The 24862-nt window shown below is 48.2% G+C and overlaps 1 protein-coding gene across 2 annotated transcripts in view; it reads left to right on the top strand.

The window, feature by feature from the left end:
- Positions 1-24862, top strand: part of AGPAT4 (1-acylglycerol-3-phosphate O-acyltransferase 4) — a 425215-nt gene that overhangs the window by 383730 nt on the left and 16623 nt on the right. For both annotated transcript variants that reach the window (XM_078646933.1, XM_078646932.1), the window contains one exon: positions 13149-13347. In XM_078646933.1, the coding sequence (XP_078503059.1) occupies positions 13149-13347 (199 nt within the window). The remainder of the gene's footprint in view (positions 1-13148; positions 13348-24862) is intronic.

The raw sequence follows: 24862 nt of genomic DNA on the forward strand, positions 1-24862 counted from the left end.
GAGCTTTCTTGGCCTCGAAGCCTTCTCATCTTTCTTGTTGATTACTCCAGGGGCTACATGTGGGCCTTGCAGTGGAATTCAAATTTCCAGTGGGCCCAGCACCAACGAGATCTATTAGTTGCCATCCGGATTTGGCTAGTTGGCAGGTCCATCTCCATCTCCACCTAAAGCTGACAGTGGTGACTGACTCAGCACTACTGGGTTGGGGAGGTTATGTGGGGGATGTGTAGATCAGATGATTGTGGTCTCTGGCAGAAGCTGGGCTCTATATAAGTCTGTTGGAGTTACGTGCCATTCATCAGGCGTCTGGTCTTTAGGCCATTCTTCAAAGGGAAACTGGTACAGGTTGTCACGGGCCCTGTGGTATTGCAACAAGCAGTGTGGAGTGGGGCTGTATGCATGGAGGCTTTACGCCCCTGGAGTTGGTTGGAGCGACATGGCATTTCCCTTACCGCAAACCCCCTTGTGGATCCTTGAATGCCAGAGCCGACAAGCTTAGCAGGCAGCGTCTGGCAGATCAAGAATGGTGTCTAGACCCTGAGGTGGCACAGGGAATCTTTTGGCAGTGGGATAACCCTGGCTCGAATGTTTTAGTACTTGTGAGAATGCACAATGTCAAAGGTTTTGCACTCAGGAGTTTCTGCAAAAAAGCTTACTAGGGAATGCATTCCAGCTGGAGTGAAACATGGGACTCCTGTACCCCTTCCCTCTCCTATCCCAAATTCTGAAAAAGAGCTGGACCAACTTGGCCCACCTCATCTTAGTGGCTTAGGATTGGGCATGTAGAGTGTGGTACCTGAACCTGCTGAATATGAGCAGCTGTCTTGTAATCAGCCTAACAGCAGCAGGGCACGGTCCTCCACCAGTGGTAGCCCTAATATTGACCCTTTACAAGCATAGCTGTCGGATTTTCTTTGGTTTGTTTTGTCTTTGGCCCAGCAAGACCTTGCATTGAGCACTTTCTGTGTTTACTGGACCAAGCGTCCTTGATTAAATCACCTGCTGTAATGGGATTCATAAAAGGTCTGACAAGTATGTATACTCACAAACAATTGGTAATGCCACATTGGACAGTAACTTGATCTTGACGTTTCTGATGTGTACACCTTTCGAACCAACATATAACTGCTTGCTGCGACTCAACTTTAAAGACCAACTTCCTCATCATGATTGCTTCAGCTCGTCATATGTGTGAACTTCAGGCACTGTCAGTGAAACAGCTCTATTCCATCCTTTTCCAAAATGAACTGGCACTGAGTTCTAGCACGGCATACTTACTTAAAGTTGTGACTCATTTCTGTATTGGGTAATCCATCACCCTGTATGCATTATTTGTTCCCCCTCAGAAAAGGAGGAGAGCCTCAATCAGTTGGCACAATAAGGACTCTGAGCTTTTACATTGCTCATACCAAGGAATATTGTGTGGACAATTAGCTTTTTGTGTGCTTCTCCAGGGCGAAGAAGAGGAACACTGTGACGAAGACGTCCCTCTTGAGGTGAATAGACCACTGTGTTAAAATCTGCTACATGCTGGCCAAGGAGCAGCCCCTGCTAGGTCTGAGAATCCATTCCACTGGGGCTAAGGCTGCTACCCTGCGTAGCCCATGGATGTGCATGTCCTTGACATCTTCCAGACTGCGACATAGTGGTCTTAGCACAGGTTCGTAAAGCACTGCTGCCTTGACAGCCAGGTCTGGCGACGGGTGCATTTCGCCTGCTTAGTCCTACAAGGCTTTTTGGTCTGAGTCTACTCCACAGACTGGCTACCTAAGGAGGTACTGCTTTGGTATCTATTCTAAGGTGATAAATCTGCGATAAGATTTAGCCATCAGAAGAACAAGCCACTTACCTTCCATAACACTCTTTCCGATGGATACTCTGTCTAGCCGCAGATTCTTGAACATCCTCAGTCCTCCCCATTCTGCAGTGTAGCCTCTTTTTAACATGTAAAAAGGTCCCAAGTTAGGCCTCCGCTACCAACAATTGTGCATGCTCAGCATATGAGGGCACAGACCGAGATAACCCGGAATCTGACATTATTGCTCAGGACAGATGCTTATATGCGGCTCCACTTCGTGACTTACGGGGTGGTACAGAGCCAGTATGGAGCTGTAGTGCACTACATAGCAGCACACATACGCATTGCTGGAGAAAGTTTCCGGATTCAGTCTGGCATCAGCGAGTATTACAAGGTGCGGAATATGCAGCTAAATAGAGTTTCCACCAGAAAGAACAATACTGAACTCATTATACGGATCAGCATCAATGCAGGTGGAGCAGTGTTGGGTGTGTGTTCCCATGTTTTCAGTTCATCAGTTATTATGGAACCTGAGTTAGTTATGATGGAATGTCAGTCACATATATTCTCAAGCCGGTGTAGGCTCTGAAATGACCTTTTTATTTTTTTTAATATAATACAAATATTTGATTCAGAAATTTTGTGCGATATTTTGTATGAGGGAAACTTGAGGTCACTTGATTTCGCTGTAAAAATCTCAGCTAAACCTTCCACAAAACAAATTAATACAAGGGCCGCCACCCATGACACTATCTCTTGCATAGTGCCCCGACTAATGGCCCCTGTCCCAGACTCCCGTTATTCTGTGTACTTTTACAACCTTTTATCAGGACCTTTATGCTTGCAGGCCTTGCTTCCCTCTCCCCACAGGAGATCAAAAATCTATTTTTGTGTGACATGCCGCTACCTACTATTCCCTCCTCCCTCGACCGCGACTTAGAGGAGACCATCTCTGCAAAAGAGATTTCCTCTGCTTTATCTGACATGCCGGCCAGAAAGATGCCCGGACCCGAGGGCTACCCGGTTGAGTTTTATCTGCGGTTCTTTGCTGAGTTGATCCCTTTCCTGCTTAAACTCTTATGTGGAAGTGGCCAAGCAGGGTGCATCGCCCCCTTGAAGGACACCCCACTACATCCACCTCCTCGCCCCCGAGAAATAAATGCCCCTTATACAGCCCCATCTCTTTGATCAATACCGAAATTAAGCTCTATGCTAATATTCTGGCTAACCGACTACAACCTGCTTTGCCATACTTGATCTATCGCAACCAGCGCAGCATTATGCCAGGTGCAGCATGACACACTGCATCCAAAGGGTTCAGGTGGCACTCTCCAGGTTGGGTGCCTCCCATTTCCTTGTGGGGCTGCTTCTTTTAGATTTTGAGAAGGCTTTCAAGACTGTGGATTGGTCCTTTCTTGATGCTGTCCTCAAACGCGTTGGCCTGAAACAATACACGAGGCACCTTATTGGTCCCCTATATCACCAGCCTCAGGCTCAGGTCCGGGTCACCGGCTCATTGTGGGATTGTTTCCCTATTAGGCTAGGTACGTGTGAGAAGTTGGCCTGATATGCAGTGCTCACTATTCTAGTGATCACTATGTATCAGTCCAAACAACCCTTATTGATGATTGGTTGTAAGTCAACCTTATAGACCAGCTATCCTAGTAGCATGGATACGAGCAGTCTAAGGCTAAGACTCTAGAGGGCGTGTTAAGCCAGCTGTTTTACCATCACATTACCCCTTGAACACCAAGTGAAAGGACACCACACAAGTTGTTATGAAAATAAACAGATATTTATTTATAACAAGACTACCCTGGCTCTTTATGAGACAGGGAGCTAAGCACACAACAAAACTCTTATAAAAATACTTCAAGTTGCACAATTTACACAAATGCCCGAGGGGCACGAAAAACCATATACTATGAAAGTGGAATGCGAATTACTAGCAGGTAAGTAACTATTCTCAGAGGCTTTGGGATCGCTAGGACTGGACTACTGAACCTTTAGATTACTAGCAGGAGGCCTAGGGAACTCGGGTGCAGAGTGTGCACTCTCACGCGGGATGCGGGACAAAGTCTATGGAAGCTAGAATTTACAAAGTCACTGTTCTCGGGCGAACCCGACTAGCTGGGACGAAAACGGGAGTGGATCCGAACACTTGGAGTGTTGGACTATGCTGGGGCACCGGAGTGCTGGATTTACCTAGCCCAGGGGCTGCGGCTGCATAGGGTTCAAGTTGCGTCGGAAACCCACGTTGACGGACCAGGAGCCTGAAGAAGTTGTTGCTGGCAGGCGGCCAGTGAAGAAAAGTTCGAAGAGATCCAAGCCTGGATCAGGGAAGAAGAAGACCTGAAAGCAGAGGGGACCAAGTTCTGAATCACTAGCCAGTGATTAAGTGGGCACCAGGATGGCACCGGGCGAAGTCACCGCAGTCAGGTGAGTGGGCGCTGCTGGGCTCTGCAGTCTCTCGGACCAGGAGGCGTTGTCGGCGACCAGGATGGAGGTGCGGGCTGTCCCACGAAGATTCTTGCTGTCAACGTCGCTGGACCCAGGATTGGGCAACAAGTCTTGGCAAATGCAAGGCCCACGCGGTGGACCTAAAATGGCGTCTTGAGTGGACCAGGAGGGTCCAGGGTGCTCCTCTGATGGAGGGAAGCAAGGGCCAGTCTGGAGCAACCAGACCAGCAGTGTTTGTCGTCGTGGAGCGTCGTGAAGGGGCCACTAGCCAACGGGCAAGCGACCTGGACAACGCGGTGAGCAGCAAAGAGCAGAAGGGCCCCACGCAGATCTCGTGGATGCAGGGGGGCTGAACTTCGGTGCTGGAGCTGCTCAGGGTCGGGGCTTCTCTTACCCCAAGGCACTCAGTTGAGGGTCACTCAGGCGTCGTGCTGGACAAGCGTCGTGCAGTTCTGAAGATGGCCGGTCCCTCGAGGTCTCGTCACACCCACGGATCACAGCTGGGCTGATGATGTAGGTTGAGGTCAGAGGTGCCAGGGAAGCCGGTTCTCGTCGTGCTGGAGCAGTCTTGATCCGAAGGAGAGACTGGCAACAAACCGCGATGCTTGGTTGGTGCCTGCTGCTGCAGGGTGACTACTCCTTAGTCACAAGGGAGAAATCTTAGGAAGAGTCTTGAGTTCCTTCTTGAAGAAAGTAGTTTCAGGATTCAAAGATGATCTGATTTGGAAGGGGGCCAGTTCCTACCTTTATCCTGCAAAAAGGGGCTGGCACGCGACTAAGTCCTGCCCTATGGGTGGGACTAGGAGGGGGGTGGTTACACCCCTCTCCTTTGGCGGGCTTTCCCCAGGCCAGGGGCTGGAGTGCCCCTGGAACTGGTTTCAGCCGGCCTATGCACAGTGAGCACCGGGGTGCCACTTGCAGTCACCTTCCTCTAAAGCCCTGCCTACCTAGAATACACAAAATCCTGTCTGGGACGGTGCTGGCACCGCCCCTGGCAGGAAACCCTTTGTCCTTGCCTCCTGGGCTGGGAGGACTCCCAGCAGCAGGAGGGCAGACTTGTGTCTCGGTGGCAGCATCCATTTTGTGGAGCTAAGGCTCTGTCTAACTTTAACCGGGGTTACAGGTTACATACATGTCGTGTCCCTCTAGAAGGGTGGTATGCTAACCCCGTCGCCAGAATTGGCGAGGGGTTAGTATTCCAATTCGTATGACACCTTACTCGACATGTTTTGATAAAGCGATACCAGAGTTGGCATATAACCGTGAGGATTATAATGCACTTAAGAGTATATGGTATGCGATATCATGGAAACGGCTAAGGGATGGATCCCGAAAGCCGCAGACAGGCTCAGCTCATGCCAGAGCACTATCTCACACGATTCCAAGCACTCTGCCTTCAGGATTGTCAAGGCCTGCCATAGGAGTGACTGATAGGAGATCTGTGTGTCCATTTTAGGGTTAGATATAGGTATACTATATCTAAAGCAAAGGGTGATTAACCACCTTGCCCCAGCTGTCGTGCAGCCAGTTGTGTCAGATTTGGATGGCCAGCCAGGGGTGGCATAATACATGCTTCAGCCCCTGGTAGGCCCTGGGTACACCTATGCCCTGGGCACCTAAGGTACTCTGTACAGGGACTGATAAGGTGACTCAGTATCCAATTAGATATGTACCTAAGGTACATGGAATCCATTTTACAGAGAGAGCAGTAGGCCTGGGGTCCTGAATAGCAGGGCCCCAGGTCAACTAAGTCAGAAAACCAGCAAAACACCAGGCAAAAAGTTGGGGGCAACCATAGTCAGGGATCTACCTTCCTACATAACCCCCCCCCCCAAACGAAAGGAGATAAGGCTATCCTTGCCAGGTAAGCCTATATTGCCTGAGTGGCCATATAAGGAAGTACCAGCACTGGCATGGTTACCCCCTATCTCATGGTCCACTAAGCAATCCCTCACCCTAAGGGTGTCTGAGGGTCTCCACCATAGGGAATCCCTACCTGTGGTGTGCTTTGGCAAAGTAAAAGGCTGGTGCTGAAATGGAGTACTGAAGTGAGGCTCCACTAATTTTGGGCTCAGCTTCCTCCAATCATTTTCCACCATAGAGGCCTTTCTTTCAAAGACTGAGTTGTTTTGGGCTCTCAGGGTCAACCTCTGGCTACCTACAGCTGGAGGTTGGGTCCCTCTGTTTGGCTTACTGGAAGGACAGGTCAGGTTTGGGGCCCTCAGGTCCCAGGTTTGGCTGTGCCCAACAGTGTCCATCTGTGGGAGGTCCCTAACTAAATTTAAGGGGGATCCCTCAGGAGTCTGTTTTATTTTCACTTGGCTAGGATTACTAGCTTCAGTGCCCTTAATCTGTTGATTGGGAAGTTCTTTTGGACAGGGGGCCCTTTGGGGTCCACCACTGGCCTCCCTGACCTCTACAGCCCTGGGCTGACTGAGGCAGGGTAGAGAGGGGCAGGTTACCTGCTCCAGACTGGGTCCCACCTTGGAAGGGTCCACTGACATCAGGGGCTCTGCCAGGCTAGGCCTGACTACCTCTGGGGCAGTTCCTTCACAAGGGGTCAGATCAGTTCCCTGAGGAGGCTGATCCTTTCCTAAAGTCTGGTGGGAGGGAGATTTCTCTTCCTCCTCAATGCTCTCTGTCTGAGTGGAGTGATCCATAGTTTTTGGCTTCACAACACTATCATCTGTCTGAGTTTGAGCTGTGGCCATCACAACTCTCCCAACCTTTTCAGGAGGGGGCTCAGTTTGGGTGTGGGCTGTGACCATCACAGCCTTTACAACCTGTTCTGGGAAGGAAGTTGTCTGAGATTGGGCTGTGACTGGCACAGCCCTCCTGATCTGTTCAGGGAGGACATCTTGGACTGGGGCTGTGGCTACCACTGCCCCACTACCATGGAAGTTTACCATTTTAGAATGGGTTTCTTGCTCTACTTCAGCCCAGGCTGAGAGCTCTAAATCATTCCCCAGTAGGCAATCTACAGGCAAGTTTGGTGACACTGCCACTCTCTTGTGGCCAGTGACACCTCCCCAGCTGAGATTGACCACTGCCATGGGATGATCTCTCTGTACTCCATCAATATTGGTCACCTGGTATGTGGCACCAGGTAAAAGTTGCCTTGAGGGGACTAGACTCTCAGTCACCATAGTGATGCTAGCCCCTGTGTCTCTATAGGCCTCAACTTTTATACCATTGATGAGGGGCTCCTGTCTGTACTTGCCCAAAGTGTTGGGACAAGTTGTGAAGTTGGCAAACCCCATGCCAGTCTCACAGACAAGAGTATCTAAGTTTGGGGACCTGGTTAGGCCAGAGTCCCCAGGAACTCCCAAAGTAAATGCACCCAAATTCTTGGGGGCACTCCCACCACCTGGGGGATTACTACTAATAGTAACAGGAGGTTTGGGAATGTTACTTGGGGGTATGTTCTCCTTATTGTTATTCTTTGGGCAACTGCTGTCAGTTTTCAAATGACCCACCTGTTTACAGGGATAACAATAAGGTTTCTCCTGGGCATTGGAAGGATTCTGGGACCCACCCCCTTCAGAGGATTTTTGGGGCCCTGATGTGGTTTGATCTGTAGATTTATTCCCACCCTTCTCTTGAGGCTTGGTTGATTCCTTTTTCTGGTCACCACCTTGGTTCTTGGGCCTAATCCTGGTTCTGACCCATTTGTCTGCCCTCTTACCCAATTCTTGTGGAGAGGTCAGATCAGAGTCTACCAGGTGCTGGTGTAATAACTGGTTCTGACAATTATTTAAGACTTGCTCTCTCATAATAAGATTATACAATCCTGTGAAGTCAGTAACCTTGCTACCCAGTAGCCAGCCTTCCAAAGCCTTAGTGGCACAATCAACAAAGTCAGCCCAATCCTGAGACTGAGTTTTCTGGGTATCCCTGAACAGCAACCTGTACTGCTCAGTGGTTAAGCCAAACCCATCAACCAGTGTATTTTTCAGGACTTGGTAATTGTTAGCATCCTCAACTCTAGTAGTGAGGAGCTTATCTCTACCTTTGCCATCAAAGGAGAGCCACAGTATAGCTGCCCACTGACTTTGGGGAATGCACTGCACAGTGCAGGCCCTCTCCAAAGCAGCCATCCATTTCTGGATGTCATCCCCTTGCTTAAAGGGGGGCACTATCTTTGTCAGGTGTTTAGTATCTAAACCCTTCTCTTTTTTTCTTGGGAGATTGCTGCCACCAGTGGGAGCTAACCCCCCTCATCTGCTGCTCTCTAGCAAAGGCAAGCTTCTCTTTGGCCAGGGCAAGTTCTTCCCTTTCAATCCTCAGTTTAGCTTGTCTCATCCTTGCTTCATGCTCTCTTCTCTGAGGGGAAGTCAATCTCCTTTGTGGAGAGTTCCTTCTCCTCTGAGAAGAGGCATTAGAGTGCAGAGATCTATTGGAGTCCCTAGAAAGAGATCTATCTCTCCTAACTCCAAGGTTAGGCCTACTTAGGGTCAGTACTGGGGGTCCCCCAGATCCTAGCCCAAGCAAGTCTATGTTGGCCCTAGTTAGCCTTCTGACTACCTCAAGACCTTTGTCTGCCTCATCCCCAGAGAGTTCCTCAGGATCCTCCTCCTCAACTGCATTTACAGTGTTGTGGAGGTCTGGATCCCCAGTGGTACCCTCTAAGGCTGGCATATTCCCATCTAGCTGAGAAATCTTTCTCGCATCATATGTCTCTAAGAGACCTATCAGAAAGGGAATGGTGGGGTTAGACCCCTGTTTCAGTTTCCTGGAGGTACACACTTGTCTCATCTCCTGGAAACTGAGAGCTGCATATCTTGAAGTGACCTGTGGAGGGTCAATAACCACAAGGGGAGTCTCTGAAGACTCTCCATGGGTAGACATGCTTTTCTAGTGAGGTGTAAGTGGTGCACTTACCTACACTATTTGTTTGCCTACTGATCCCTTGCTAGAGTTGTAGTTTAGGGTGTGCTAGGCCCTAGGAGTTACAACAGCTGGTTCAGTAGAACTCAGAGTATTCTAAGCTAAGTTATATGTACCTTTAGTACTTATGTGATCTTTCACAAGATATTCTTAGGATATGTGTGGTAAAACAACAGCAAGCTCAAATCCCAACCGCTGCTCACCAATGTGAGAAGTTGGCCTGATATGCAGTGCTCACTATTCTAGTGATCACTATGTATCAGTCCAAACAACCCTTATTGATGATTGGTTGTAAGTCAACCTTATAGACCAGCTATCCTAGTAGCATGGATACGAGCAGTCTAAGGCTAAGACTCTAGAGGGCGTGTTAAGCCAGCTGTTTTACCATCACATTACCCCTTGAACACCAAGTGAAAGGACACCACACAAGTTGTTATGAAAATAAACAGATATTTATTTATAACAAGACTACCCTGGCTCTTTATGAGACAGGGAGCTAAGCACACAACAAAACTCTTATAAAAATACTTCAAGTTGCACAATTTACACAAATGCCCGAGGGGCACGAAAAACCATATACTATGAAAGTGGAATGCGAATTACTAGCAGGTAAGTAACTATTCTCAGAGGCTTTGGGATCGCTAGGACTGGACTACTGAACCTTTAGATTACTAGCAGGAGGCCTAGGGAACTCGGGTGCAGAGTGTGCACTCTCACGCGGGATGCGGGACAAAGTCTATGGAAGCTAGAATTTACAAAGTCACCGTTCTCGGGCGAACCCGACTAGCTGGGACGAAAACGGGAGTGGATCCGAACACTTGGAGTGTTGGACTATGCTGGGGCACCGGAGTGCTGGATTTACCTAGCCCAGGGGCTGCGGCTGCATAGGGTTCAAGTTGCGTCGGAAACCCACGTTGACGGACCAGGAGCCTGAAGAAGAAGTTGCTGGCAGGCGGCCAGTGAAGAAAAGTTCGAAGAGATCCAAGCCTGGATCAGGGAAGAAGAAGACCAGAAAGAAGAGGGGACCAAGTTCTGAATCACTAGCCAGTGATTAAGTGGGCACCAGGATGGCACCGGGCGAAGTCACCGCAGTCAGGTGAGTGGGCGCTGCTGGGCTCTGCAGTCTCTCGGACCAGGAGGCGTTGTCGGCGACCAGGATGGAGGTGCGGGCTGTCCCACGAAGATTCTTGCTTTCGACGTCGCTGGACCCAGGATTGGGCAACAAGTCTTGGCAAATGCAAGGCCCACGCGGTGGACCTAAAATGGCGTCTTGAGTGGACCAGGAGGGTCCAGGGTGCTCCTCTGATGGAGGGAAGCAAGGGCCAGTCTGGAGCAACCAGACCAGCAGTGTTTGTCATAGTGGAGCGTCGTGAAGGGGCCACTAGCCAACGGGCAAGCGACCTGGACAACGCGGTGAGCAGCAAAGAGCAGAAGGGCCCCACGCAGATCTCGTGGATGCAGGGGGGCTGAACTTCGGTGCTGGAGCTGCTCAGGGTCAGGGCTTCTCTTACCCCAAGGCACTCAGTTGAGGGTCACTCAGGCGTCGTGCTGGACAAGCGTCGTGCAGTTCTGAAGATGGCCGGTCCCTCGAGGTCTCGTCACACCCACGGATCACAGCTGGGCTGATGATGTAGGTTGAGGTCAGAGGTGCCAGGGAAGCCGGTTCTCGTCGTGCTGGAGCAGGCTTGATCCGAAGGAGAGACTGGCAACAAACCGCGATGCTAGGTTGGTGCCTGCTGCTGCAGGGTGACTACTCCTTAGTCACAAGGGAGAAATCTTAGGAAGAGTCTTGAGTTCCTTCTTGAAGAAAGTAGTTTCAGGATTCAAAGATGATCTGATTTGGAAGGGGGCCAGTTCCTACCTTTATCCTGCAAAAAGGGGCTGGCACGCGACTAAGTCCTGCCCTATGGGTGGGACTAGAAGGGGGGTGGTTACACCCCTCTCCTTTGGCGGGCTTTCCCCAGGCCAGGGGCTGGAGTGCCCCTGGAACTGGTTTCAGCCGGCCTATGCACAGTGAGCACCGGGGTGCCACTTGCAGTCACCTTCCTCTAAAGCCCTGCCTACCTAGAATACACAAAATCCTGTCTGGGACGGTGCTGGCACCGCCCCTGGCAGGAAACCCTTTGTCCTTGCCTCCTGGGCTGGGAGGACTCCCAGCAGCAGGAGGGCAGACTTGTGTCTCGGTGGCAGCATCCATTTTGTGGAGCTAAGGCTCTGTCTAACTTTAACCGGGGTTACAGGTTACTTACATGTCGTGTCCCTCTAGAAGGGTGGAATGCTAACCCCGTCGCCAGAATTGGCGAGGGGTTAGTATTCCAATTCGTATGACACCTTACTCGCCATGTTTTGATAAAGCGATACCAGAGTTGGCATATAACCGCGAGGATTATAATGCACTTAAGAGTATATGGTATGCGATATCATGGAAACGGCTAAGGGATGGATCCCGAAAGCCGCAGACAGGCTCAGCTCATGCCAGAGCACTATCTCACACGATTCCAAGCACTCTGCCTTCAGGATTGTCAAGGCCTGCCATAGGAGTGACTGATAGGAGATCTGTGTGTCCATTTTAGGGTTAGATATAGGTATACTATATCTAAAGCAAAGGGTGATTACACCACCTTGCCCCAGCTGTCGTGCAGCCAGTTGTGTCAGATTTGGATGGCCAGCCAGGGGTGGCATAATACATGCTTCAGCCCCTGGTAGGCCCTGGGTACACCTATGCCCTGGGCACCTAAGGTACTCTGTACAGGGACTGATAAGGTGACTCAGTATCCAATTAGATATGTACCTAAGGTACATGGAATCCATTTTACAGAGAGAGCAGTAGGCCTGGGGTCCTGAATAGCAGGGCCCCAGGTCAACTAAGTCAGAAAACCAGCAAAACACCAGGCAAAAAGTTGGGGGCAACCATAGTCAGGGATCTACCTTCCTACAGTACGCGCCAACGTTGTCCCCTGTCCCCATTACTGTTCGCCTTCGCAATATAGCCTCTGGCATGGCTTATCCGCTGTGACGCCCAGCTGTCACAGCAGAGGGTGGGAGTGGACTGATGTGCTCAACTTCAAAATCTATCTACCTTGCCATAGACTTCCACGGAAGCATGACAAGATATGGGGGAGGTTGGGGCATTATGTGGATTTGGGAATATAATTGGTTTATGGCTAATTACATTGTGTAGGAGTAATGCGACTATATTTGTGCTTTATTGGTAGTTTCAAAACGAATACAATTTTGTTATAAAAAACATATAAATGTTCTTTCTTGAAGCGCAGCGCTCTCTACTCGGAATTTTATGGTTCATCTTTTGTATTGTGTTTTGCTGTTAGTTGTATTTATTTTAACAAATTAATACAATATATGAGTGTTAGTTTCTTGGAGATGAGTATGTAGATCATAGGCCAAACTACAGAAATGTTCAAGCATTAAAATATAAAAAAATTTATTTATTTGCTCAGAACATTTCTTAAATCTGAGTATCGGAGAGAAAAATATTGACCAGAAATTGGAGCGCCTGTGGCCTTTTCAAATGAAGCTTGTAGAAAGATTTTTGATTCTCAAAATTATACCAGTTTAAATAAATGTTGAGGGTAATGTAATTTTTTTAAAGGTGCTAGATTGAGTAGTAAAAGGACGAGAAAATGGTTTTTGGAATTAGCCAGTAGAAGTTATTCAGAGGTTACAGTGGAATGTTTTCCCAGAATTTCTTATATTCGAATTATAACATAATTTTTGATATTAGAATTACAGTACACATTTTTCAGATTTGTGTCAACATAAGAAGGCGTAACATGCACATACATAATATGATTTTCTTTTTCCTTTGTACTAAATCCTTGCTTCCAAGGTCTTTGGATATTTTATTTCAATCTACATTTTTGGAAGTGAGTGGGATCGGGATCGGGGTTAAGGAAGGGTGGAATGAAAGAAAGAGGGTACACACAATGGGAGAACTATCTAATGACAATTGTAGCACTCACTGTTTACTTTGTGTTCTTAACAGGATGCCTTCCAAGAACAGTACTACAAGACAGGAACTTTTTCAGGCATCCCATTCGTGCGTCCCCGAAGTTGGTGCACTCTGCTAAATTGGCTTTTTTGGGCAATCCTACTGATGTATCCTTTATTCAATCTTCTCGTTAACATGTTCATCAGCGGATCATACCTCACCTTGGCCATCTTCGCATCTCTCATCATTGTTGGTAAGTGTTGTTTTCAAGATGAAATATTGTTTGTTTGAGGGCCATAGACAAATGTGAGCAGCTGGGGGTAAGTGCAGTTACTACTTACATCAGTTTATTAAAAGATTCTACTAACATGACTAGTCGTACAGAACATGTTCTTCATATCATCCATTGTTAGCATATCAACTCTGTAATAAAGTACAGTACTACTACTGGCAGAAATGTTTCTTTACATATGAATATATACTGACAGTAAATGTCCTGATTGTTTGCCAGTAATCCTCATGACCATAAGCCTTTCTCTTCCTCTCCACAAACCTTACAGTTTGAGGACTAATCCCTTGCTAACTCATATCGAGTTATAAACTCCCACCCATCCCCAGTGGTGTTGGCATAGGAAGAGTCATCCGTAATTTGTGAATTCATGCAAAAAACATTACATTCCAACTTGGCAGATGGTGATAACAAATAGTTTGGGACGAGGCAGTACCACAGAAATGGGATACAAAAGGCATCGGCGACATGGAAAATGCAACTCAGTGACCCTGAGCGCGTTTTACCAAAGAAACCAATCAGGCAAGAAAGAGTGCTCAACCAGCGGAATCAGATTCTAGTCTTCAATGGTAAATTCGGAACTAGCTGGGAAGTCAGCAGACAGCCTGATCCTATACAGATATGGATAATTTAAAATATTTCACACAGAAGCAGAGCTGTGAACGTCAGTTCCAAATGATGCATTGTGAGACTTTCCAGGTGTAGTCTGTAATGTGAAATAAAGGTAGTATTGGAATAATATATAGCAATCCTCAAATTTCCGAAATGGGCCATCCTTACATTCCTGCTAGGATGCCAACATGGTCCAGGTGAATTGACCCTGCACAATGGTCGGCTACTTAACTTGTTCCTTATCATGTGCAGAGAAAAAAAAATACTGGAGCAATCTACTAAGAGAGCCACCTAAAGTTTCCTCTCCTTGTAGCCCAGACCATATTACATGAGCAATAAAATAAGAAATACAGTATCCTAAAATAAATAGAAACGAGAGATAAAGATGTAACACCGGCACTATGGAAGGCACCTCAAGAAAGGGTAATATCATATAGCAACATGCGACTCATAGGCATCTAGCCAGTATGTACAGTCGCGAAAAATGATATTACAAAGAGATACTTCTGACACCCCGCCCCAGATACCCAAAAGAGTACAAATGTAGAACCCTCTGTACAACTAGGCCAGGGACACCTAACTAAAGGGTGATGTAATTGAGAACTTTTCAAAAGGCTGAAAATGTAATGTTTTGATACCTCAATGCCAGGAGCTCTTTCCTCAAGGAGTAGACGTCCGAATGCAGCAGAACATTATTTTGCAAAAATCAAGGAGTTTGAGTGGGATCATGGGATAAACAGTGCAGATTATTTGATGTTGATGTGATCACAAAGATAGCTAGTAGCAAATATACAACAATAGTTTGCTAGAGCAGAGAAGGATGCATCCCGATTGTTGGAGCAATGGATGAGAATCCAAGCTTGGGGAACTTCCATATAGAGCAGCACAGGAAACTAGGGTATTTGTGTCCAAAAAGGGCCAATCCCAGTCATCTAAGTCGTCCCTTTATTCTGCTTTTCATCTGGAATTCAGAATCTAACTGAATTGTCCCCCCTCAGTGTTGGCATGTGACTTGCCCACAAGATTGTCTGATTAGATCAAGACTTTGATGAGACTGAATGCCTCGACAGAACTGAAGATCAACGTAGGATCCATGCACTTTAGTAACCAAGGACTCACTGCTTTTTCACTTTTACACGTGGGAAAGGATTCCAGTGGCCTTACTCCGTATTATTGGTTTTAAGGCCTCCCAAAATGTCACTGGAGGGTCAACCAAGCTTGTGTTATCGGTGAAATACTGAGTGATTTCCTCTCTATTGGAGCCTGTAACCTCATTTTTGGTGAGCCACCACTTATTGAGGCACCACATGCCATAATGCTTTAGCACTAACCTGTCTGTTGTAATTTCTATGGTTGCATGGCGGACAGGCAGAATGGGTGAATGTGTCAATGTTTGTCCCAGCCCAATTCTGTTGCCACAACAAAAAAATTATTGATGTTTAAAAAAGATTAGTGTGAACATGAAAAAAAAATGTATTGTCTTTGGGCAGACGGTGATGTCTCCATTCATCACACAGGATGTATGATTCTATGAAGGGTGCTAAAGAATTCTGAGTGCACCTTTGCTGTGTGAGGAGTCCTGTTTGTCTATTAATATATCCATCAGTCTGTTGACGTTTCTCCTGCCAAAAGGAATCAAATTAGAAGATGTCTCCATTAGGATAGACCCTAGCAGCCGTCGAAATACTGAAACAATGGATGGTGGGACATGGTACTTTTAACAGCATTGTCAAGGATTTGAATATTGTGCCTGATATCATTACAGAAATAAGGGGAAATGTTGCCTCAGTAATATGGTAACCTCCCTCATGCGAATCCTGAATGAAAGAGTCTCTAGTATCCTTCCTGTATCTAAATATGCATTTGTTTCCCATCAGATGCATCTCCTGGAGAATTTGTAATTCTGACTTATAGTGATTTGCCATTTTGACAACTGCTCATCTTTTTTTTTTTTTAAACAATTTTATTGGTACAAAAATAAACAATGGGCATTTTAGAAGACATTCAAGTCATACAGTAAGAGGGCAAATCAAAAAGACGAGTAAAATCAAATACAGCAATACGTTTTAAAGAAAACAATACAGTTGTGGCAATACATCGGCGCCTCCACCCCGCTCCCGGAACCCCTCATCTCCCCCCCCCCCTCTACTCTGAGTCGCTATCACTATCTAACTGCGGTGGTTCGCAAATGAGCCCTCTATACTCATTCCATGCTCCCCAAATCTTGGCCCACTTCCGCGGACATTTCCGATTCAGATACACCGCTTTTTCCGCTACCATCGCAGAGACCAGATCAGCACACCAGTCCCTGAGCGCCGGCACTAAGGGGGACCCCCAAACTTTGGCTATATTACGTTTAGCATACATAATACCTAGCGTGGCCCAGTCCTGCATGGGGTGATTAAGATCGTTAGGCTCCCAAATGATCAACAAGCAGCAGCGCGGTTCCGGAACTAGTGAGACCTTAACTACTTGTGATATGGTCCGCATAACCGTGGCCCAAAAACAGGCAATCAAGGGGCAGTCCCAAATGGTTTGAAAGAAGGTTCCCTCCTACCCGCATCCCCGCAAACAATACTGATGTGCAATTCTCCCTATCTTGTGAAGAGTGACCCTAGTATAATAAACTCAATGTAAAATTTTCAGCTGTATCAATCTGAGCCGGGATGGCACAGCAACCTCCCGAGGAGAGCAAAATGCGGCCTGCCAGTCTGACTCGTCAAAATCACCTATCTCCGCAGTCCAGGCTGTCCTTAGCCTCAGAGGGGGGTCAGGCAGGTTATTGACAAGCTTACGGTAAACCAACGAGGTCGCCTTTTTGGGCATATGCTCCGTAAGCAGTCTATCTTCTAGTGGGGTAGATTCAGGCAGCTCTTCACCAGATGGAATCATTGACTTGAGGGCATGGCTACCTGCAAGTACCGGAATCGTTCCGTATGCACTAAATCGAAGTGATCTACTAGTTGGTCAAATGTAAGGACGGCACCCCGCCTCCAAAGGTCTCCAACCGTTGAGATGCCAATCAAGTCCCAGGCCTTAAATCCCCTACTGTTTCAGAGTCGGCCGAGTCGACGCGATGACCAGAGTGGCCTCATCTGCGTGATCTTATCTTTACATTTAAGGCGAGCCGAGGCCAAGTACCACAACCTCACCGTATGGTCCGTGGGGCCCAGTAAGGCCGCCGCACTTTTTGGGTCATAGAGCGCGGCCAGCACCCCTCCGCCACCTAGGTCATACCTGTCCGCTTTATACGCCGGTTCAATCTGTGGAGCGTGAAACCAGTGGTTTATGGTCTTTAATTGTGCCGCCCAATAATATAATTGAATGTCTGGAAGTGCTATGCCTCCATCAAACCAGCCCCTAACTAACTTTTGTCGGGAAATGCGCGCTGGTTTGTCCCCCCAGAGGAGACCCGAGACCAGTGCGTTTATAGACGTAAAATATTTTAGAGGCACAAGAAACGGAGTATTTTCAAGGTTATACAATAGCCGCGGTGAAGTCATCATTTTGAATAACTCCGCTTTCCCCAGAAGGGTCAGCGGTAGGGTGTGCCAATGCTTCACATCCGTACGGAATCGCTGAAGCGGAGGTGACAAATTATGGCGAAAAAAGGCCTCCTGGTTGGGCGTCACCCAGACCCCTAGATATTTAAAGGGCCCATCAGTGATCACCAATTGGCAATCAGCCTGAAGCAGTGGTGGGGGTCCCTTAAGGACAAATAATACCGACTGGGACCAATTGATAGTGTATCCTGAAGCCCTTCCAAAGATTTCACAGATGTTAAGGAGTACTATGATTGATCGCCTGGGCAGGGTCAAATAATGAAGGATATCATCAGCATACAATGATATGCGATCCTCCCACGACTCGGTCCAGCTAAGTCCTTTAATCATGGGGTCCCACCGTATCCATGCCGCCAGAGGCTCCAGGATCAGTTTGAAGAGCAGGGGCGACAAAGGGCATCCCTGACGCGTGCCATGACCAAGTTGAAAGTCCCTGGAGATATGGCCATTAGCCAAACTGCTCATCTTTTAATTATATCCCACATCGCATTGACTTTACATGAGTGCGGGGTCATAGGTTTGTGCCATGTCAGTCATAGTGGTTTGTTGAACAAGTGTCGGGGATATAGCCGATATGACATCAAAGAAGGCCTGATAAAAAACACTTTTGAAAACTAGGTATAGAAAGCCCTTAACTTGAATGTCCTCATCCCTCCCATACTTCAAGAACTGAGGTATCTGGGTGGAGACGTTTCAAGAGCCAAGTAAAATTATCGAGACCTCGATTAGACCTGAGGCAACTTTAGTATTATTGGAGTTTTATGTAACCTTAGTACATTAGCAAAATATGGCCAGTGTTTTATTTGAATTGCCATGGCTGTTGCTTAGTCCTTGATACAGGAAAATAAAGAAGTAATATGAATCTTTGTGCTGCTGATCATTAGGTCGAGACACTTCACCGGTCTCTTTCCACATTTCATTACGTAAGTTTTACTTAAGTTAACAAATAGGCCCAGACTTGCATATAGTTGAGGAAGCAGGAGAGCAACCACCATAGACCTAGGGGAGTACGGGCCATAAGTACGGCATTTTCCGCATAGAGAAGGGCCGGAATCGGGCGATGGGCAATGTTAGAAGTGGGATTTCTGGTTAGCTAGGACTTGCGCCCACGCCAGGCAGAAACCACCACTCTAGTCAGGGCAAGGGAGTTACACTCTGAAGATAACCCCTGCTCACCCCCTTGGTAGCTTGGCACAATCAGTCAGGCATATCCCAGAGGCAATGTGTAAAGCGTTTGCGCAACACACAAACACACAGCAGCAACACACTAGGCACACCACAAAAGGAACTCTACCCAAGGTTATATCAAAAATAGCCTTTGTATTATCATAAACACATTAGAAACATAATCACACATTTACTTTGTGCAAACCGGCACTGGCAATATTGTAAAACACAACCAGTAACTACTGGTTCTATAATGACCTAAGCATTATCACATTAGCATTAGACACCATCCTGACATATCATACCCTGACATTAGGCAATAAATCACATTAGTCCCAAACCTACTTAGCATAAACACATTACGCACTAGGCCTCACCAGCATAAACACATTATGCATAAACATCCTAACCATAAACACATTATGTCATAGGCATCACAAGCATAAATCACATTAGACATCATTCAGGGCACATAAATCACATTTGACATATACCTCACATTAGGCATAAATTACATTATGCGCCGACTTCATAAGCATGACCACATTATGCAATCCTTAGGCCCTGGCGCCCTTCCAGTACACACAGGTACCACCCATGCAAATGACCCCAGGCCAACTGTCCTTACACCGGGACTCAAATGCCTTCTGTCCAGAAAGTTAGGTCTCCTACGAGACCGGCTACTGGCCCTTTGGCCGCCAATGTAGCAGACAAAAAGTGTGCAATGCACCGGAGCATAGGGTGCAACTCACTCCCAAAGAACTGGCCCCCAACGTTGCAGTTGCCCGCTACGGCGGCGCAACTGAAGAACACAATGGGCACTAGCGCTCCTGGCCATGAGGGCCCCCACTGGGACTCTTCAAACCAATATGCTCAACGTTGCAGCTGCCCACTGTCAGGCGGAGCAGCACCACTGGCACCACTGTGCCTCAGGAGCAACCACAGGGGGAGGGCACTGACACTGTACCCCGACATACACCCCCACCGGGCTCCCAACGCGGCCCCCTGGCATCCCACACTGGAACCCTTAAAACAAAACATGCCCCAACGTTGGAGTGGCCCGCTTGCCTGCGGGACCACTCAGGCACCGACAATGTGCCTCTGGGAGCCCCCACGTCACAGGGCTATTCTGGTGCCTCTTTTGGCAGGGTGGAGGCACCCACAATAGGCAACGTAAAGTCCCACTCACCGGGGCGGCTCGGGGACTCCTCTCATCTGCTCCAGAACCCGGGGGAGGCTCCTTCTCCTTCCTTGTAGATACTGGGGAGACAGCTGCACAGGACTCCTCCTCGCGTTACCGGTGACATGCAGGCGGGGTTGGCACCCGCCTGGATTTTCTCTTCTGGGCCGGTGCAGCAACACATGGGGCTCTCCCTTCCCCACAGGAGCTCCGCTGATCAGCTGCAGCCCCTCTCCTCCCTTCCGGCGGCTCTCCTGCGGCCACCGGAGCAAAAGGAGGCGGAAATGGAGCCTGCGAGGCTCTCGCGCTTGCCAGCAGGCCCCACCTACAGTCAGGCAGATGCTCCTGGCTTTCTGGTCGCCACGCAAACGTGGCGGCCGTTTCTATTCCTCCTCTTGGTGCAAGGCAGGGGGGCATCCACCAGACTCAAGGCACTCGTATTAAATACAAAAGCGGGGTAGGCTCCCATTCTTTGTGTACACTACCATGCGGGGTGGGCTCCTGCCTCAAGAACCATAAAGGCGGGGTGGGCTCCTACCTCATTGAAATGCAACAAAACAGCAGAAATGCGGGGTGGTCTCCGGCTCCTTCCCCTGGCACCGAGGAACCCCACCCTCCAGGAAACTTCCCGCAGCACTGCAGCAGCTGCAGAAAAACAGGCTCCTCTCTCCTGGGAGCACAGCTCTAGCAGGAAAAGTCCTTAGGGATCAAGGGGAGTAGCTGGGCTCAGGGAGGCCAGCACCCAGGGCCCTCCAGCAGTGAGGCAAGCCCTCATGGCGGTTCCTCCTGGGCCCCAGCAGCAGCAAGCCATCAAGGGTCCAGAAGGAGCACAAGAACATGGGGTCACGGCCCCTACATTTATACCACTTTTTCTTTTGTCTGCAGAGCACAGGGCTTGGGGGGGGCCAGCTAGAACTGGTTCTGGAGCACTCTGCTTACAGTGCTCACACCCTTCTTTGGGAGATGGGGCTCGGCCACAGAGGGGCGGAGCCAGCATTCACTAGGGCAGGCACAATCCTTCTCCTTCCACCACTCCAAATGCAGATGTCCCATTCAGCCTAGCGCTGACTCACCCGGCCCCTCCTGGAGCCACACACACCTCACCAGCAGTGAGGCAAGCCCTCACCAGCATCTGTCACTCAAAAGCCAGACATGCAATTCACATCAAGCAGGCAGACACATAGCACACAGAAATGCCAATTTTTAAAAGTCGCATTTCTAAAATAGTTATAATAAATCTGCGCACGCCATTGCGTAGCATTTATTATCACTATTCCAAACATACCAAACTTGACCATGCTGCGCCTCTCATATCAGGAATTACCACTGAAGCACTTATCAGGGAATCCCCAATGCATTCCTATGGGAGGGCAGCCCCAGAGTAGTGAGAAACCAAAATGGCTGTTTGTCACTACCAGGACATGTCACACACTTAAGGTCACATGTCCTACCTTTTACCTACAATGCCCCCTGCCCATAGGGCTAGCTAGGGCCCACCTTAGGGGTGACTGACATGTAGTAAAAGGGGGGTCACGGACATGGCACACACTTTAGGTGCCACGTCACAGCGGCAGGGACACTGCGCGCAGAGGCCCTGCAATGGCAGAGGGCTGGAATGGGTTTGAAAGGCTACTTTGGTGGGTGGCGCAATCAGCGCTGCAAGGCCACCAGTAGCATTTAATTTACCAGCCCTGGGTATATGGAATACCACTTTACAAGGGACAGACAGATAAATTAAATAGGCCAAACAAATGTAGACCAATCTTATTTATTTATTTATTTATTTATTTAAGGTTTTCTAGAGCGCGTAGTCACCCGGAGGGTATCCCAGCGCTGAACCTCTTACTCACAAGGGGAGATAGTCGGGAGTGATAATGGCTCAGGGGAAGAGTAGGGTTTTGAGGGACTTCCTGAACCGTAGGAGGTTTGGTTCTGTTCTGAGGCTCAGGGGGAGTGCGTTCCATTTTTTACCCGTATTGACCGAAAAACGACGGCCACCTATCCGGGCCTTCTTCACCTTGGGGATCGTGATGAAGTTTCCATGTTCGGAACGAAGCGCTCTCGTGGGTCTGTAGGGTGTAATCCAATTATTAAGGATTGGGGGGCCAGTATTGTGCAGTACCTTGTGGGCCAGACAGAGGGCCTTGAAAGTTACCCTTTCCCTAATAGGGAGCCAATGCAGCATCCTCAGTGCAGGCTTGGCCGATGTTCTGGCCGGGGTGTTCGTTAGGAGTCGGGCTGCGGCATTTTGGGCTTTTTGCAGGGTTTGGAGAGTGGATTCTGGAGATCCCAGGTAAATGGCGTTGCTGTAGTCCAGCCTAGATAAAATTAGGCCTTGGATCAGCAGGAGACGCGACTGGAAAGGCAGTAGAGGAATTACCTTCCTGCACGATCTCAGTATTCCGTAGCAAATGCCGGCCGTCTTTCTTGCCTGTGTCCTGAAGGTGAGATCAGTCTCCAGCCACACTCCGAGACTCTTGACCTCCGTCTTGGGGGTGGGGGGTTCACCCATGCAGGCGGGCCAGATGTTAGGGGGGAGGATCGTGGCGTTATGCCCTAGGAGCAGGATTTCTGTTTTGGAGCCGTTTAATTTCAGGGCAGAGTCACTCATCCATTGATGTACGTTGGAGAGGCAGTCGTGGAGATTGGAGGGCTCTAGCTTGGGGTGGGAGAGCGTTACCACCAGCTGTGTATCGTCGGCGTAGCTAACTATAGAGACTCCAAAGGGTGATACCAATTCCTCCAGTGGGGCCATATACACGTTGAACAACGTGGGGCTTAGGGATGAGCCCTGTGGCACACCACACTGGATCTTACCATATTTATCACCAAGAGAACACGCACTTTACACTGGACAGCAGTGCTTAAGTGCCCAGTGGCCTAAAACCACCAACACCATGTCAGAAACAAGCATTTACAATGCAATGGTCTCGGCATTATTAAAGGTAGAGCTATTGGCATTGCTCATGACATTTTTTTTTTTTTTTAATCATAAATAAATGGCATTGTCATTTACATTGCCAATAGCTTAATCGTTAAATAAATGGCATTGTCATTTACAGCTCTGAATGTAAGATTCAGTCTACCACTCCTTTTCCATGGTAGTAGATCTAGCAAGGAACACCGTGGGGAGTTCTGAGAGTTTGAAGCCGGTATTGCAGAACCCTTTCCAAGAGTGCCTCAACGGACCGCAGTTGCACCGGATATGGAGACAATCTGTAGGTCTGGGCCACACGTGGGTAGCCGGGATCTTGGTCAGGTCCAATTGTGTACCTCTATCAACATGAGCTATGCGTGTATAAGCCTAAAAACTCCATTGTGAGAAACCTGTTAAGCAGAACATATTCCAGTTGGGATCAGAGGTAACACCATGGCTGATTGTAAACAGTCCACAGATACAAGGTGCATAAGAGTTGGCAGAAAATTACACGCCTTGCTGTATAGTGCCAATAACAACCACTGTTTTCAGTGACAGCGAGTTCAAGTTTCAAGACGCCATCTGTTCACAGGCTTTGGGGTCAGCTGTGATAGGCAGTGGTGGAAAAGAGGGGCACCCAGCCCCATTCCGGAACACCGCAGCTGATCCTGAGGCGAATTTCCGGACAGACCTGCCCAGTGAAACGTGCTGTGACCCTGTGAATCTACCAGTACCATCACACGTTCACTGGAGCCCGCACTGTATGTGCTTTGCTTTCAGAGGAGCATCTGCAGCTTTTATTTTGAGTTCCAGCAAAGTAAAACACAAATGGCTCGATTAAAGGGGCATCAGCACTCCTGTTTGAGTGCCATCCTGGCTGGAAGCAAGCCACATGCCAATGCCAATGAAGGAACAAACATGGGGCTCTGCACAACCCCTTTTAAAACAGTTCGAAATTTGGCCATCTTCATGGAATCTAATCTGTCATTAAACAATCAAGTTATACAACATTGACGAACTTCTGCTATTGGTAACAACAGACATTGAAAAATGTGTTGCTGTTTCTTGAAGAAGATCTACATATTCAAATCGTGAATATGCTCATTCAATTGAGAAGGGCTACGGTAATGACATATACCTTTCCTAACATGCTTATGTTCAGACAATTGCAACTAGTATAGAATGCAGCAGCATGTCTCTTACTAAGACCCCTAGGAATGCTCACATTACCCCAGTTTTTAATGGATTACACTAGGTACCAGACCATGCCAAATTATTGTACTCAATATGGCTCAGAGTAAAAATGAGTATAGCAGTACCTCCTCAACCCATTGTCTCGTTCTACTACGTACTCTATGAGGTGTCTAACCTCTGCCCAGGCATCATGTGACCTAGCTGGAAACAATCAAAAAACGTAAAACCCTCCTATTCTCTTCCCAAAATGGTTTTATTCTTAACTCACTTTATTAATCATCACTTGAGAGCCAAAAGGTTCACAGGAACCACAGCAAAGGCGCTAAAAGGTTCCTTTACACAAGAAAGCAGAGAATCATGGATAGCAGTAGTGCAAGCTTCTTTCACACAAAGAAGGCTTATTTGGCATAGCCAAAAGCAGTAGATCAGATCGTTCCTCACAGAAAGCCTACAGACCTCCTTTAATGACAACAGATAACGTGCTTCACAGACAACTGCACTGCGAGTGTCTCTTACATAACAGGGTAAAGCACAGTGAGCAGTGCAAGCTTCTTCAACTGACAACATGTCAGCGTGTCTTGTACTATATAGTGTCAATGGCCCCCTGAAATCCCTTCCCCTTGGTGTAATTTCCATCACATTGGACATGTCACCCCGCAGATGAACAATGGCCTTGACTGAACACCCGGGCTCACATGACGCTCTTGCTCACACAAGGAACAGGTGCTGCATGGGCTACTGAAGAATGCACAGTTGTATTTATATACACTATCGCACATCTGCCATTCAGACGAGTCCCGGGTTTGGTAGATGGCATGCTTTGTGATCGCGTCTTAAGAGTCAACG

This window comes from Lissotriton helveticus, chromosome 6, assembly GCF_964261635.1.
Source record: "Lissotriton helveticus chromosome 6, aLisHel1.1, whole genome shotgun sequence".
Taxonomy (NCBI): domain Eukaryota; kingdom Metazoa; phylum Chordata; class Amphibia; order Caudata; family Salamandridae; genus Lissotriton; species Lissotriton helveticus.